Genomic DNA, 17,655 nt, shown 5'->3' with positions numbered 1-17,655 from the left:
ATGAGTTCATATAAATTGAAACGGAGGGAGTATTTAGAATCAGTAATTTCTTATGAGGTACTACTTAATTGAAACAATTTTATCTTTTTCGTATTACTATATTTTTAGAATCAATAATTTCTTATGAGGTACTACTTAATTCAATCACTTGCCGTTACTTTTCAATTTGTTTTTAGATTTTTCCTGCTGAGTTACGCAAATTGATTTAATCATCTAATTTTCGGTTTTCTCATAATCTTAATTAACTACATCTGATTACATGAATAAATAATTTGAATCGCACTTAAAAGTTAGAGCATTTCTTGACTTTTTTCTTGGCTGGCTATCAATCTTCTGGCCATTAATTTTGCTCTTTTCCAGTTGATACAAGGAGCGGATTTTTATTCGATAATAGAATCAAATCAATTAATTTATTTATAAACTAAAGTGAGAATGTAGAGGTTCACATGTTTCTGTATTGTTGGATTGATTTCCAATTCTCAATTCAATATAATCAAGAAAATAATAATCACAACCCCCTGCAACCTTCAGCGTTTAAATATTCAACAGAAATTCCAATTTCAAATATAACCAAAAAAAGACAAAATAAAATAAAATAAGTAAAAATCAAGCGCCCTACAGTAGGAAAATCTTTTCACACTTCCAAAATTCCCTAATTCTACCCATTCATCTATTACTCATCATCACCGGAGACAAAGTCAGGATTTTAACTTATGTTTTTTTAATTTTAGAACGATGAAAATTTAACAAGTATATGGGGGTAATATTTAATAACTTTTTTTAAAATACACTGTTTGAGTAAAAGTTACTGAAATTTCGCCTATATTTGGACTTCTAGCTCCGCTCCTTCAGTGCCTCCTTCGACCATCGGAGTACTGTGAAAGTGGGACCACCTCCGACAACGGTGTAGATAACGGCGTCGGCAATGGAGAGTTCCGGCAGACCGGACATGAAGCATTAAGCTTCAACCACGCATCTACACACATCACATGAAAATAATGCTTACAGTCTGGTAACATCCTTAACATCTCCGAATCCTTATAATCACACAAACAAATAGAACACACCACGTCATTTCCGTTCCCGTTTCTCTTAGAGTAAACCAACTTAGGGTACGAGTTTATAACAGCTTGATCAAGTCCCACGTTGGTATTCTGGGATGAAACTTCGTCGTTGTTTTCTTCGTCCTCAGCGACGAAGATTACACGTGGGACATATATTCCAGTGCTATCGGTGTTAGGGTTTCGGGCTCGGGCTTGGGCTTGAGCTTGGGCTTGACGACGGCGGGCTGCTGCGGAACGGCAGCAGAGGTAAGAGGAAAGGAGGAAAGTGGATAGGAGAAAAAGGAAGCCGAGGGCAATCGCGATGGCGTAGCCAAGGCCGATTTTGTTGAGATTATCGATAAGGGTATTGGTGGTGGTGGTTAGTGGTGGTGGTGGTGGTGGTCGGCGGCCGTAGAGGGAGGAGGAAATGGTGGACATTGAGAAAAGACTAAGAGAAAGGTGTTAAGGTCCATTAGGTTAAGGCAAATGAAGGGAAATTGGTTTAGAGAAGGGAAGAAAAGTGGGTGAGTGGAATAGATGCTGCATTAAATAGTGTAGTTTGAATAAGGAAAAGAGTCATTTATTATGGCCAGCTTGGAAGAATAAATGATAGAGTGATGACTTTTCTCCATTTGATATTTGGACAGGACATTCCTTAAAATTTCAGCTTGGGTTTTGGTCTTTAGTTCAAAATGGTCAACTCAAAGCCAACAAAGTCCGTTCCTCTGTTTACATTTTGAGAAGGAGTTCAACTTAATTACTTGGAAGGAAAACAAAAAAAGAAAAAAAAAAATTAAGTAGGTGTTTGGACATTTATTATGGCCAGCTTGGAAGGAATAGGGGACAGTGATGACTTTGCTTCCTTATTTGATATATTTGGACAGGACATTCCTTAAATTTCAGCTTGGGTTTTGGTTTTGGTCTTAGTCTAAAATGGTCAACTCAAAGCCAAGAAAGCTGGTTCTTTCTGTTTACATTTTGAGAAATAGTTCAGTTTTTTTGGAAGGGAAAAAAAAGAGTTTTTGTAAAAGTTTAGATATGATTTGGTTGAGATTTTAGTATTTGAAAGTTTAAATTTATATTTAGACATGCAAACACACTTAAAATCTTGTGAGTGAAAATTTGAACCTTTTTTTTTGGAAAACTCATAAAATCTATTTTTCAAACTTCAAATTTCATATTTCAAATTTGAAAGTAAAATAATGAATGTCATTTTGACAAATAAACACTTATTCAAAATAATCCCAATTATTATTTCAAAGACTATAGTGTCTCATTTATTTTTTAAAAATGGTTAACGGGGGAGTTTGAAGGAGCTGGAGCTTCTGATGTGCCATTAGCCAAAAAAAATACTTAACAAATAAAGAAAGAGAGAAAGAAAGAAAGAAAGAAGCTTCTAATGTGAACATAATATACTACCCTTTTTAATTAGGCTGTTGAAGTTGTGTGACGCTTGCTTGAAAACCCTACATTTCGATGAGTGATAATTTTTTACTCCACATTTTAATTATTTTTATTTTTATAAATATAAACTCAACTAAAAGAGAACCAACCCGACCCAATTCTTAAATAGTAATATATATTGAAGTGTTACATTTTCAATGGAGTAAGAAAATCCTCTCCACTGCTTCTGTGCATTTTCAAGGTTACTTGATGTTTGGCGGAAAATGCATACATTTAGCCGTTAATTATCTCGCATTGTAGTTCTTTCGTAATCATTTAAGTAATACTTTGATTGGTCTATGCGCTTAATATTTGTGGTTTTTATGTTTAGGAGTAAATCGGAGAAGAAACGAGCTATTCAGGATCGGGGGAGCTTTGAAGCATGTGTAAAATCTCTAAGTTCAACCGCAATCAAGTTTGGTGTTTAAGGACACAAGAAGAAGTGAAGGAAAATGACCAAGCACTGGCGAAAAGGCCAGGCGGGACGCAGGCCGCATCGCGCCGGCAAAGGACGGGGAAAGCTAGCCACAAAAACGAGAAGTCTGTTAAGTTGACCAAACACGATGCGAGCTGTGCTGCGCCAAGATTTTTTTTAATTGAAGGTTTTGTTCGGAATTTTTAAGGGTAATTTGGCCTTGGCTAGTTTGTACACGGTATAAGTACATTATAAACTCGTTTTTTTTTTTAAGGGAGTTCATACTTTTGGAGTAGAAAGCAAGGGTTAGAGTCATTCTTCATAGGGTTAATCTCGTTTCTCTTTTATATCATCATTACTTATCATATTATTCTTGAATTTGTTTTGTTACGTTCCAATCATGAGTAGCTAAACCTTTTAGTTTTGGGGTTGTGGTATAATCATGAATATTGACATTTGAAGTTTATTTCTCTTTTAGTTTGAGTTATAAAATACGATTGTTTCTTTAATCTTGTATTTAATTGCTTGATCGTATGCGCAACGACTAAGTTCTATCAATTATCTAGCATTCATATTTGGGAAAGATATTGTTAGATTAGAGAAGGGTTAAAGAGGGCATGATCTAATTCCCTAAAAGTAGGACAAGGATTTGCGACTAGGATAGGAATCTACCTAGCCGTCGTGTCCAGTTTCTCACTGTAAACTTATTGCATTCATAATAGGTCAATTCCATATGAATATAGGCGGTGATCTATTTTGAATAGGCGAGTAGTAATTCGGGAGAATACTATGAGTATTAGAAATCTGGTGAATTAGCAATCGGTGATAATTCTGATTAAGGAGAAATAGTTCTAGAACTCAATAGGATTGAACCAATCGCAACCCTGGAACATTCATCTTATTGATAAACGAAATTAATATTCTTTGTTTGGTTAAAGTGTTCATTATTTGTTTTCTTTTTATTTTAATGAGTTTAGAAACACGACTTTTGGGTTTAACCCTTGTATAGATAATTAAGATTATTTAATTTAGTAAATGGTTAATCATAAGTCTCTGTGGGTTCAACACTCGATAATCTTATCACTTCATTACATGTACGATCCCGTATACTTGTATGTTCATTTGGGAGCAATAAATTTTTGGTGGCATTGCCGGGACTTAGAAATTAACTGTTTAACTAGAATAGAGTTTTTCTTGTTATCTATTCAAGTGTTTTTTTTTAAGTTTAATATTTTGTTGTTCTTCTTGACATAACATTTTGGAATAAAAATTTGTCAAATGTTGGTTATTCTTATTTTGGTGATCCTTATCTGATTTGTATAGGACCCCACCTTTGTGATGGGATATGGGTTGACCATCATAAAATTGGAGGCTTTGTTTCGAACTTCAAGATCCACAATATGCTTATGTGGATACTTAAAGAATGGAGAGCAAAGCCCAAGACAATTAGAAGCTCAAAATAAGAAAGAAGACCCATGCTTTTGGTCTTCAATTAAGAGGCCCCAAGTTAATGGGTATTTTAGTATTTTTGCTTAGATATGAACCCTAGTATAAATAAGCTATTATGTCTTTATTTTGGAAGATAGATTATGTTGGATTATGAGTGTAGATTACTCTTTTGAGAGTTGGGGATTGTCCCATACCTCCTCTTGAACCTCTCGTGAATTACTACGAGTAGGTAACTCATGTATGAATTCATATCTCTTCTCCCTTTAGATTATATTTCGTATTTGAATGTTAATCTAATTAGTTCCTAGACTCTCTTCATTATTTCTTTGGGTTAATTTATTGCATTTCAATTCTAGATTTATCCTTTCTTTCTTCTTATCCTATATTCGAGATTATTGGTTGCATTTTTATATGTCTAGGTAATTAATTACTTAGGTGTGTATTTATCCCAACAATTATCTTAATCTCTCTATCCTTTTTATTGCTCTCCATAATTGTTATCAGTGTTCATGTGGGATTGAAGAACCCATCTTCAATTTCTTTGGATTCTGGAGCCCGTTTCACATCAAATTGGTATCAGAGCAAGGCTAAAGAATTGTTCCAACAATTCTTAATCCTTGACATTGTTATTTTCTGAAAATTCAAAAAAAAAAAAAAAAAAAACTGAAAAAAAAATTCGAAAATACACAAAAAAAAGGGTTTTGTTGATTGGAAATCCGTGACTGACAAATTGAATTTGATTTGGTGCTTTGTTGTTGATAAAGCAAGAAAGGAAAGAAGAAAACCAAAAAATTCCATGACCCCCATTAATGGAGCTTGAAGAAGAAACTTGAAAAATGGTTTTGTTAAAATCCTTGATTGTTGGGAAAATTGATTATTGGGGTTTGTTGATAATGATGTTGTGGAGCTATGGTTAAAATTTCAAGTCATTTGGTAAAGATTTGATGTGGTTTTGATCAAAATCTTTGAGCAAAAAACTTGAAGAAGTTTGGAAGAAGAAGAAGACTTCAAAAATATCCATAATTTTCAGAAACAGCCAAATCAACCCTTTTCATTTAAGATATAGCGTTTTCAACTTCACTTTCTCATCTTTTCGTGTTATCTCTAGCTTTTGAGTATTAGTTCATACTTAGTGTTAAATTAGTTTTGAGTGCCTTTATTTTATTTTGTGCCACTTTATTTCATGCTTTTCTCTTTTGTTTCTGTGGTAGTTCTTTGTTTCCTAGTCCGTTAGTTTTATTTGTCCTTCTTTGTTATTACATGAATTCCACTTCGAACCAATACTTGGATACTTATATGAAAGAATTTGAGATTGATTGGTTCTTGAAGAGATTGTGGACATCCCTTGAGAGGTAAGAGGCAAAGAGTGGTGAGCTCATTTGAGAGTGGCCATAAAAGCCTTCGGCATTGAGTATAAACAAGAGTGTTGAGTGATATAAATTTTGAGTGATACACTAAGTGAGTGATTTGTGAGATTCATTTTGTTTATCTAACCCATCTTCATTATTTTTCAAGTATGTCTTTTGTAGGTACAAGGAATTAAAAGGTAGGCATGGATGGTAATGGCAATTCAAGTGGTGGTTCCATGAAAGAAAATGAAAGGTGGAGTTCATCCAATGAGTCAGCTTATATTCGATATGATTTTGATACATGGTATGAGTGGTGGTATGAATAAAATTTGATTAAAGAGAAGGAACTCCGTAAAATGAAGCTTACTTGTTTCAATGGGAATGATGGTCCGGATGTATACTTGGGTCCAAGAGCTTGAAGAGACACTTCACATCTTCAAAGTTCCTAACTTACAAAGAGTAATTTATGCCACTGACATGTTCATAAATCATGCTTATCGATGGTGGAACGAAGTGATGAGTAAAAGGTATAGAGATAACCTAGGTGCCGTCACAAAGTGGAAAGAATTTAAGAGGCTCATGGAAGAGAAATTTGCTCCTAAATATTTTCGAGAAAAATATTGTGGTGAATATGATAGAGGACCCACTCGGAGCAGAAAGGAAAAGTATGAGGGAAGTTTAAATAAATATGCAACAAGGAATAATGCCAAAAGAGAAGACTTAAGGAATAATCAAGATGTGACTCCTTTGTCATATATTCACTCGAAAGGAAGATCAAGAGATGCTTCTTATGGTGTCAACCATAGACATGAAGTTGAGAGCCTTTTTTACAAGTCAAATGAAGTCCTCATGTCTAAAGAAGAAAAGTCCTTTGCTACTTATAACAATGAGCATTTGAGTGGAGTGCAAGGTAACGTGGCTACACTTAATTATACTTCTAGTGCTAGTAGTGATAGAAGTGTGTCTTGTCATAAATCTTTGGGAGCTAGAAATTGTTTAGAGAAGGTGAATGAAAATCATGTTAGTTCTAGTAGTCCTTACTTAAAGGATCTTACTCCTACTTCTACTTGTGCAATTGTGTCATCTTTTGAGAAAAATGTTGAATTGCCTACTTGTGATAAAAATGATAATTCTTGTGTAGAAAATGTTGTGGGATGTAAAAATTGTGCCTTTGGTGAAGTTGTTGAAAGTAGTACTTCTTTAGTGACAAATGCAAATGATAAGGTTGTGCCTGGGAATGAAGATTTGCTCGTAAGGAAATCTTTATCTACTTGTTTGAATGAAGAGGAAGAAAGTACACAAAGGCATAATATTTTCTACACTAGATGCCTTGTTTTGGAAAGGATGTGCACTTTGGTAGTGAATGGTGCTAGCTGTGATAACTTGATTAGTGCTACCTTGGTGAAGGAATTAAAGTTAGACTTTTAATCATCCTAGGCCTGTAGGTTGCAATGGTTGAATGAATATGGTGAACTTAAAGTGAGTAGAATGGTGAAAATTCTTTTCATGATTGGAGACTATAAAGATGAAGTAACATGTGGTGTGGTGCAATTACATGCTTGTCATATTATTCTTGGGAGACTTTGGATGTATGATAGAGATGTTGTGCTTAGTGGGAGGAAGAATCACTACACATGGGAGATGGAAGGAAAAGTGATCAAGGTTGAACCGTTAGAGCCAAATGAAGTGTTAAAAGTGCAAGTGAATTTAAGGGCGTCCTTGAAAAATACTACAAGAAAAAGTGAGGATGAGAGAGAAGTAAGGGAGAGAAAAGTGACAACTGTAGAGCGAAAAAATGAGAGAAAAATTTGAGTGAAGAGAGTGAGTTGTCACAAGAGAAGAGAGGAGAGGTTGAAAAGAAAGTGAGAGAAAAGAAAGAGGGAAAACAAAAGATTGAGAGTGAGGATCTTCCTTATTCTAATGTTCCTAACTTTTCTACTTTCTCTAGTTATTTTGCGTCTTGTGAAGGAACTCTTGGAGTGGAGCATTTGAAGGAGCAATCAAAAGGGAAAAATTCATCTTTGGAGAATTTGGAAGAACAAGATACCTTTTCAAGAGAATCTATGGGCTGAATTGAGCAAGATCAACGTAAAGAAAATTTATTTGAAGAGTTTCAAGGTAAAATGACTAAACTTTCTACTCTAAGTACTCTGAATGACTGTGATGAAAGTTTGAGTTTAGAAGTTAGTCATAGCATTTTGAGCATAATGCTTCTTTAGCTTGTGATGATGATTCTAAAGTTTGTTGTGAGCATCTACTACTTGAATTGAGTTGTGGAGATCATGTTGATTATTCTTGTGAACTTGATAATAAGTTGTAAATTAGTGATGTTAACATTGACGAATTTGGAGAGCTATGTCTTTCTAATGTATTTAACCATAAAACTTGCATTTTTATTGAAGATCATTGTGTGAATCAACTTGATTGTGAATCTTTGACTATTAAGGATGAATTTAGTGTTGGCTCATATGATGGTCCTCCTTTATGGGATGAAGAAAGTCATGATTCATTTATAACTACTTTGACTTCATTTGATGAGATACTTGACGTTAATAGTGGTTTGAGTTTTGAATATAATATTTTGTATTATAATAACATGACTTCTTCTTCTCATGGCTTCAAAGTGTACGATAATCCTTTATGTGGAGTTGAAATTGAGGATGTTGAAGAGTGTGCTGGTGAAAAGAAAGAATTTGGAGAGATTCTTAAAGTTAATGAATACTTGTGCAAAAAGAAAGGTAAAGTGATTGATGCTACCACTAGTGTTAATTTCTTTACGTACTCAATTCCAAAATTTTAAAGAACATTCTTGATTGATTATGCTAATGCTTCTAGGAAAAGGGATAAGAATGTTTTATTTGACATTTGGAGTGAATGTTGTGAGCCCAACAATTTTAACTTCATTGATTTATTTTTTAAGATTTACAAGAAAAATGGTAACCTTGAACTTTTATTTGGGGGTATCCTATCCAATGAGGTTTTTAAGTTTCGTAAAGTCAAGAATGATTTGTATTCATGGCTTACGCTTGGACTCGATAAAGCTATAAGAGTTGATTCATTTGATCACTCATATAATGAGACACACTTTGTCTGTAATTGGATAGGTCCTAGTGGTTTTCATGTTTGTGTTGGCTCTTATGCTAATTCTTGTCCTTTGATCTATTTAATCATTGATTTATATGGCAAACTTGTCTTTATTGGATTCTTAGAGGTTTGAGTTTACCATAAATGTGTACACATGTTGATTGTGGGGTTACTTTTGAGGCTTGCTTATATCCATGGTGATCTTAAGTTAATGCATGATCTTTAGTTTATGTTTCGATGTTTAAATTCAGGGACACATTTCTTTAAAGGAGGGAATGATGGGATACGGGGTGACCATCAAAAAATTGGAGGCTTCATTCCGAACTTCAAGATCCACAAAATGCTTATGTGAATATTTAAAGAATGGAGAGCAAAGCCCAAGATAATTAGAAGCCCAAAATAAGAAAGAAGACCCATGTCTTTGGTCTTCAATTAAGAGGCCCTAAGTTAATGGGTATTTTAGTATTTTTGCTTAGATATGAAACCTAGTATAAATAAGCTCTTACGTCTTTATTTTGGAAGATAGATTACGTTGGATTATGAGTGTAGATTACTCTTTTAACAGTTGGGGATTGTCCCATACCTCCTCTTGAACCTCTCTTGAAGTATTACGAGTAGGTAATTCATGTATGAGTTCATATCTCTTCTCCCTTTAGATTATATTTCGTATTTGAATGTTAATATAATTAGTTCCTATATTCTCTTCATTATTTCTTTAGGTTAATTGATTGCATTTCAATTCTAGATTTATCCTTTCTTTCTTCTTATCCTAGATTCGAGATTATTGGTTGTATTTTTATATGTCCAGGTAATTAATTACTTAGGTGTGTATTTATCCCAACAATTAGCTTAATCTTTTTATCCTTTTTATTGCTCTCCATAATTGTTCTTGTGTTCATGTGGGGTTGAAGAACCCATTTTCAATTTCTTTGAATTCCCGAGCCCGTTTCACATCACTTTGGCAACACTGTCATAATATTTTCCGGGAATGGTTTGTGCACACCTCTCCAATCCATTAAGTGGAATATTTGTAGTATATATGGTCGTCAAGACGGTCATTGGAATGGTTGTCCTAACTCTTATTCCCCATCCCCGAGCCTCTATTATGATTTTCTTGTTGTTTGTGATGCCATCAGGAGTATTATTACTGCTGGCTAAACCATAAGGCAGCCAAAGCAACTGCTTGGAGCCCCAATTTTTTAGGGCCCCCATTTTTTCCTAAATATATTCTATGTGTGTTTGTGTGTGTGTATATAATATGTACTGTTTCGATTAAATTTTTAGAGAAATTTTTGGGAAGAAAGTAAAATAACTTTTTACCTTTTAATATGGGGACCGATGCACTAATGAGGGAATGGAATAATTTACGAAATAATTTCTAGGTTATTATAGTATTCTTCATTTTGGTGCCTCATTTATATCTTAACAACTAACATGGATCCACATTATTATTCCTATATTTACATTTTTCAATCTCCCTACCACTATTATTGTTCTCAATATTATGAAGTCTCTCAATTCTCAAATGACGACAAAACTTACTGTATTTGCTTACAAAAGATCAAGACTTGCCTTTAACAAGCAATCATTACATTGAAGCAACGCAACATTATTTCGATATCATTATATCAACTTATCAATTTTTTAAGCCATGTTTTATTATTCTAACGTTTTATTATATTTTTTATTGAAAATTTGTATTGTTGATATTCTTACTTCATGTGTATATATTTTGGTTTTAGTTATTATTATAATTTATTCAATTTAAATATGTTAACTAGAACATATGAATCCAGTTATGCCAAAAGAGAAAAAAGAGAAAATTTGAAGAACTAATTAATTTAAATTACCTATATCATCAATTGAAAAGGAATTGCCAGAACAAATCGATTATAAAATAATAATTAATGATTTCACATCTGAAAAAGCTAGAGGAGCAGCCTTTACATAAAAATATATATGAGGATCTTTTTTTAAAAAATAAAAAATAAAAATAATTAGGACATCTCTCTGAAGTTTGGCTTTAGGCCCCCAATATTGTTAAGCCGGCCCTGATCAGTATTATTATTTAACTCCAAAACTCAAAGGTGAATTCAGAATTTAAGTTGTATATGGCTTAATAAGTGCCATTCTCAACTATTTCTTTTTTCCTTTCTGATTCTTATGATTAGGGACAATGTGTTGTGATGCTCTTTATATTTAAGGATTAATGAGCTTTATAGGAGATACTTGGCTTCTGTCATTGTAACAGTTCGCATTTTCGCGGGTAGGGTTAGCGCTCGGAAAAGCTACTTTGAAATCGTTGGTGCTCTTTAGGACTTTGTTTTAAAAGAGTCGCCACCTAATTTTTAAGAAATTAGAAAAACCAGTTTTGAAGGGTTTATTCATACTCCATGAAAAAAATCTTCTTAATCCAAAGTTCTAGGTAAGGGTTCTGGTGATCCCCTAGAAAAGGTGTTAGGCACCCTAGTATTAAGGATCCGCATTATACGGTGACCTTCAAATTCCAATGTGTGAGTATTTGCATGAACTGTTTACTTAGTGTTCATTTCCAATAAAAAGCCTGTTAGGTTGCATATCATTTTTTGAAAAGAATTGAATATATTCCCTTTACATATAGGTTATTTAGGTTTGGATTTATGATACCCGAGTATAATTAGTTCCTTTTATATATTAGGATAGTAGGATTTTTATAGAAAAGGATAGAAAGTTTATTTATTTTTTTATAGTCTGGGTGAATAGGTTTTATTCATGCCTCACTCACACGTGGACCGGGTTAATCCGTTTAATACATTTCTAGAACATCCTTACCTAAACTTTTTTATAATTATGAGAGTGAAAATTGGACCGTTTTTTATTTTACAAGAAAGAGGTTCTTTATTTTTGCACGTTTTATCCTTAACAAGTGAATTGAATTTATGGTCAAATAACTTATATATATCCCTTTTAAAAATGTGCTTGCTATTTCTTTATTGAACAAAGTCTCAAATTTATTTTAAGGCAAAATTCAGCTTTGAAATCCATTTTGTTTTCTGGCCCCAAAAACGCTTTATTTCAGTTATTTAAAAACGTGGGATTTGGCCCAGAGTTTTTTAATCCATATATTTTAAAAAAATCAAGCGGGCTTTGACCAACTGAAAGTTTATTAGGTTTTAAAAAACAAAACTGCGTGGGCTCTGGCTCAAATATACCTTATTTTAGCCATTAAAACACGGGCCCTAGTCATGTTTTCTTAGCTACAGATTTATCAAAAAAAGTCAAATGGAATTCTTAGCCCAAAAATGGCTTATGTCATTTTGTTTTTCTTTCAAAAGACCAAACATAAACAGGCACTGGCCTAAAAATATTTCTATGAACATTTGATTTTCTTAAGAAAAAGTCTGTCACGACCCATTTTTACGAGGCCGTGCGAGTACCTATCATTCCCGCCGCGATAGGCGAACCCTTATCCCAACGTAACTTATTCAAGTAAAGGCGGAAGAAATACATATAGAATAAGTCTCAAAACATCCACGTAAGATAAAGTGCGGAATACTAAATACAACCCCATAGATCTGGTCTGGTCATACAAGAGCACTAACTACATACTACAAGTTTGAAAGATGATAAAGTCTCATAATGCAACTGTCTCGAAATAAGAGTAAGACAATAAGTAAAGGAGAGAACATCCGGGCAACTGCCGTCATCGTGCTCACCCTGGAATGACTCTACAGCAGCCTCGCCAGTCAGCCCCGAGGGGAAAGAGTGGAACCTGTCTAATACTCTGCATCCATAAAAGAATGCAGCAAACGTAGGTCAGTACAAAACAACAGTACTGGTAGGTATCATCGGCCGACTAAACATAGCTGATATAATTCAGACAATAAAGCAGGATAGGCAGATAAAGCAATAAGTATAAGTCACAACAGTCAGAAACAAGTATCCATCATCACCTAGATAGATCAACTAATCCCAAATATGCCAAGTCTCAATATACCCAATTCGAAACTAACATCACAAGTAACAATACCAAATCATCTCAATATAAGCCGTAAATACAATGCAATGCAATAATGTATGAATGCAATGCAACGCCATGCAAATGCTCTGTACGCATGTACTCTGGACGGAAATATCAACGTCTCGGTAGCACAACCCAAGGTGACTCGCGAAGTCTAAGTGTCACTCGTCCCAGATCTTTGCCCAACAGACAGACGAGACCAGGATCTTTGCCCATGGGGGTTCTCACCGGCACCACCCTGGGAGACCCGTGGAGTCCATGCACTCAATCAATCCACGATTCTGGGACTAACATCGGATATCGGACTCTCACATCACCTTTATTTAAAAACCGAGCCAAGCTCATCACAATGGTTCACCAAGTACCAATAGGTCTCAACAATATATTATGAAGAATGAGAATGAGTGAAATGCATATGTCAACATCAAGAATCAGGTCAATATCACAAGTACCAACATAGGTACCCCAACAATATATCAATGTCACAAGTACCAATATGGGTACACCAACAATATATCAAGGTCACAAGTACCAACATGGGTATGCCAACAATATATCAATGTCACAAGTACCAATATGGGTACGCCAACAATATATCAATGTCACAAGTACCAACATGGTATGCCAAACAATATCATCAACAACTAAACAGGTCAAACGAAAATCTATGCTTGTGTCATCGACAAACTAAAGTAACACCATATCACAATCAGGATGTAACAACAGTTCCCTATATCTATTAACAACACGTGGCATCAAGCAAACATAACAAATCAATCAAGTCACATGCAGCGGGGTGGCTAGCCCCAATCACACAACAGGGCCCAACCTAAGACAATATCCAACCCAACTTCATACCCGAAGGTTTACATGCTTTCTCCGTTAATATAATCTAAATATATGCTTCGCTATATGAAGTCTCACCAAGGGTAAGCCATAACCTACCTGGATGGCCGAACAACAAACAACAACAATCATTTTTTTGCCTTGCTCTTCCTCTGAGCCTCAGAACCAAATAAGTCTAGGCATATTTGAAATCTAGATTAGAAATCATGAAGAACAATGCTAACATTTGTATCATTCAATTAGCTCAAATCCAACCCTAGAATTTGGGGAAACGAGGCCCATAAGGTCAAAACGGGGAATTCGGGAGTAAAATATCAAATTAAGCACTAAGTGATCATAACCCAAAAACTAATAGCTAATTTAACTCATGAATTCACCTAATTTCAAATTTCAAGTAAAACCCCCAATTCTGGTATAAACCCTAACTTTTTGATTCAAGAATTCAACACTAATAACGGAAGATATATGATTAACAACCTTAGATTCATCAAAATCTAGCATAAACTCCATCAATTTCATCATTAATAAGCCTAGATGGAACATTCATTAACTCCACTTTTATCTTCCATTACTAAGGAATTACTAAGGAAAGAGAAATCTACGATGATTGGGAACAAGGAATTGGTAAAGAGATTAGCAAGACTTACCACCAAGAGTTTTCTCCAAGATTCTTCTAAAACAGCCCCCAAGAGCTCAATTTTCATAATGAGAACAAATGATAGACTAAGGGCTTATTTAATACATATTTAATGAAATAACAGGCCCGATACCGCCACGGAGGCATGGGGGCGCAACAGCGTTACCGCCCCGGCACCATCACAGGCCGATCGGATTGTCTGGGCCAAATAGACTTGGCAGCCCCAGCGGCCACTCCACCGCAACAGCGGTGCCGCTGGGACGGTACTGGTGCCGCTACAGCAGACACCAGATACCAGAACCCAAATATTTTTCGTACGTCTCAACTGAGATCCCGAACCATTCCCGAGGCCATCTGCTCATAAACCCCATACACAAACCCATATAAAAACACGCTATGAACGCACTCATGGCCTCAGAATTTCCAATGGAGGTCTCATTGACCGAGTCAACCCCCGATACCTCATTCCAACTTCCCAACTCAAGTTCCAAAATGCATCCGAGTGCATTGGGAACCGAACCAGATATACACACCAGTTCCAAACGACCATCCGGACCTCTCGATATCGACGGATTTCTGAATCAAATGTAAACAACTCGGGAAGCGTGTCAACTGTCCCCTCGAGTTGAAAGTGAGCTAACCAATGCTCGGGAAGGGTCAAAAGGGTCGAAAATGCAATAGTTTGGTCGTTACAAAGACTTAGGTGGGCTCTGGCCCAAACTATCATATCTTCTTTTGCCAACTCAAAACCAGAAAGCAAAAACATGATTCAATAGTTTGAAAAACAGGTTTTTCGTCTAATTTATTCACCCTCTTAATTTTGAACAATATGATATAATATCTTGTCTTTCCAAAAACCTCTTTAGTTTGTTATTTATTAGGACAAACGCAGTTGCTTTCCTTTTAAATTTTCAAAATCAGTATGAGTTTTTTTTCCAGATTTTTTCAAAAGAATTTTTAAAGAGCTAGAGTCAATCTAAACGGCATATGCACCGTTTTTCCTAAGATGCCTAATTCGCAACATAAATAATTCCAATAATGTTTGTGAGTTTTTTTACAAATATGGATACAATACAAGAAATACTTTAAGCAAATAAAGAAGGAATAAATATAATAAGGAATGTAAACTGGGGTGTACCAAACCCCAACCATTTTCACCCATGGTTGAGCCTTCGTGACATTTTTACCCATGATTGGGCCTTCAATATATTAGCTTCCCTTTCTTCTCTTTTAGACTCAATGAACTTGAAAGAATTTTCCTATTGGGCTTTTAACCCAATAGGGTGGCTGGACCTTGGCCCAAGTGGCCATGCAGTAGAGAGGGGAAAGAAACAAAGACCCCAGTTAGTTTATATTTTTACTGTTGTTATCATCCATATAACTATACACACATACATACATAGTGTCCTATTCCTTTACAATTCCTATTCTATACGCAAGTATACACAAGTACAAGCAATATCTCCTATTTATTCACAAGCGCACATAATGTGCATATGTATCTCCATGTCTTCAAACTCAAACCCTAAACTTAGGTGGTGGGAAGGCCAAGTCATCATCCCCTTATTCCTGATGCCGCACAAGTTCCAAGAGGTTTCATGAACCTACGGCGTGACTAGTCACCAGGGAAAGGTCCAAACTAAGCCCCCCCTCCCACCTAAACTGCCTTTGTCAACCAACAATAACCATGGAAGACACAGATCCACATACATACAACCATGGCTTGGAATAAATAGGATGGGTCCAATATACATAGTTATAGAGCAATTATAAGTCAATAAGAACAGATGACAATAAGAAGAGAATAGATGGATAGACTCAGCAGACAGATTACACTTATGAACCAAGACCAAGGCACCAAGTATGATTTAAACATGGAAAAAAAAGTAATCTGCATGGGTGTAATGTGGCCAAGACTGAACTAAACCAAGTAATCACAACACAAACAATCATATAGGAGTAGCACAGTTCTTAGCAGTATTGAATCAAGTAGACGTGGCAAAGGGTAAAGGCCCATGAACATAGGGTAAACCAGCTTCAAGACATGGTACAACACAACAGAGAAGGGCAACAGATTTGGCCTTCGCAGAGTACAGGTAGAATGTTTGGACAAAATCTTCAAATGAGCCTAGATGTCCCATACACAGCCCAAGTAAAGGTTCTTGACATTCTTTAGGAATCATATTTTAAAGTCTAGGTAATTCTAACAGAGAATACAGGAAATAAACAGAAGAAACCAAACTGTAATTCTAGCAGACATGATATGGACAAATCCAAATAGGTGAAATTAGAGTTCTTTTTGTTGAAACAACCATCTATTAGTGTAGCACACAAAGGAAGCATACTTGATCTCCTTATTTATTATTTATGATACCAACAGGAATAAGAAACATAAATAGGTCCAACTGGGCAAAGGGAGTGCCATAAGAACCATGACTTTATTAACCATAACAAACACAAGTGTGGTGCTGTATTAATCTTAGCAGAATCCAGTTAGAGATTAAGACACAAGCAAAAATAGAACCCATTCCAGGATCAATTGTAGGAAAAATGCCAAAAGACTTTCAAGTCCTAATGGTCCTATGTAGAATATAAAACCTTAGGCACAACAACTACAATAGAATAGAAGGGCCAAAAGTCCCAGGGATGCACAGAAGATTCAACATTTAAAGTTCAGAGTTTGAAATCTTTTTAGACCTTTTCTCCTGATCCTATTCTATTGTAGAAAGAACTAAGTTGATTTTAAAAGAGGATGCACATAATTTAGACATATTCTTAAACAGTGACCTACTCCTAGTTTTCATTTCTTCAAACTGGACAAGTAAATCATATCCTTAGCTGGTCTTTAATACTGCACAAAAGGGAAAACACATCTATCCAACATGACCAAGTTCAGTTTTATCTTATTCTTAGACTTTAGACTAATAAACTCAAAAAAAAAAAAAACATATCTCAAAGTGTGAAACATGATATATTATCCAAAGTATCACAAAGAAGGGGTCAAATATACCCCTAAGACTGTATTGCCACCTTAAATGGATGCAAACCATGATTTCCTTACTTTTAAGGTCTTACTATGACTTAGGAAAAAGAAGAAAACAGACCATCTTTCAAACACAAATTGGAATCAAATCAATGCATACAGAATTTCCATAAAGATCTTAATCATGAACCCAGCCTAACCAAATATTAAAGAGTTTGTTACACCTTATTATATCATCCACATAAAACTTTTCTTGCCTTATTTTCAAAACAAACACTATTCCTTTTAGAAAGCCTTTTCCTCTTTCCAGTTTTTAGCAAAGACTGCAATCTTTCAGATCACCACACATTATCTAGCCTAATCAACCCACCTCCTTTAAGACATATTAGAGCAGACCAATATGATT

At 35.1% G+C, this 17,655-nt stretch overlaps 2 protein-coding genes across 3 annotated transcripts; one reads left to right on the top strand and one right to left on the bottom strand.

Moving 5' to 3' along the window:
* Positions 1–446: 446 nt before the first annotated feature.
* LOC132631568 (RING-H2 finger protein ATL67-like) lies at positions 447–1,596 on the bottom strand. Its single transcript, XM_060347194.1, has one exon. The coding sequence runs from the start codon at positions 1,479–1,481 to the stop codon at positions 849–851; it is 633 nt and encodes a 210-aa protein (XP_060203177.1). The 5' UTR covers positions 1,482–1,596; the 3' UTR covers positions 447–848.
* A 2,621-nt stretch (positions 1,597–4,217) lies between these two features.
* On the top strand, positions 4,218–9,472 carry LOC132632553 (uncharacterized). Of its 2 annotated transcripts, none has more exons than XM_060348538.1 (3): positions 4,218–4,588; positions 5,866–7,817; positions 9,035–9,472. In XM_060348538.1, exon 2 carries the CDS (start codon positions 6,075–6,077, stop codon positions 7,125–7,127), a length of 1,053 nt encoding a protein of 350 aa, XP_060204521.1. In that variant the 5' UTR covers positions 4,218–4,588; positions 5,866–6,074; the 3' UTR covers positions 7,128–7,817; positions 9,035–9,472. The 2 variants fall into 2 exon arrangements, with proteins under 2 accessions (XP_060204521.1, XP_060204529.1); XM_060348546.1 differs by adding an exon at positions 8,324–8,437 and having other exon boundaries at positions 4,218–7,817.
* Positions 9,473–17,655: the final 8,183 nt, after the last annotated feature.

This window comes from Lycium barbarum, chromosome 1 (genome assembly GCF_019175385.1).
Source record: "Lycium barbarum isolate Lr01 chromosome 1, ASM1917538v2, whole genome shotgun sequence".
NCBI lineage: Eukaryota > Viridiplantae > Streptophyta > Magnoliopsida > Solanales > Solanaceae > Lycium > Lycium barbarum.
The sequence above is the reverse complement of the archived record's forward strand: the minus strand, read 5'-3'. Positions and strand labels throughout refer to the sequence as shown.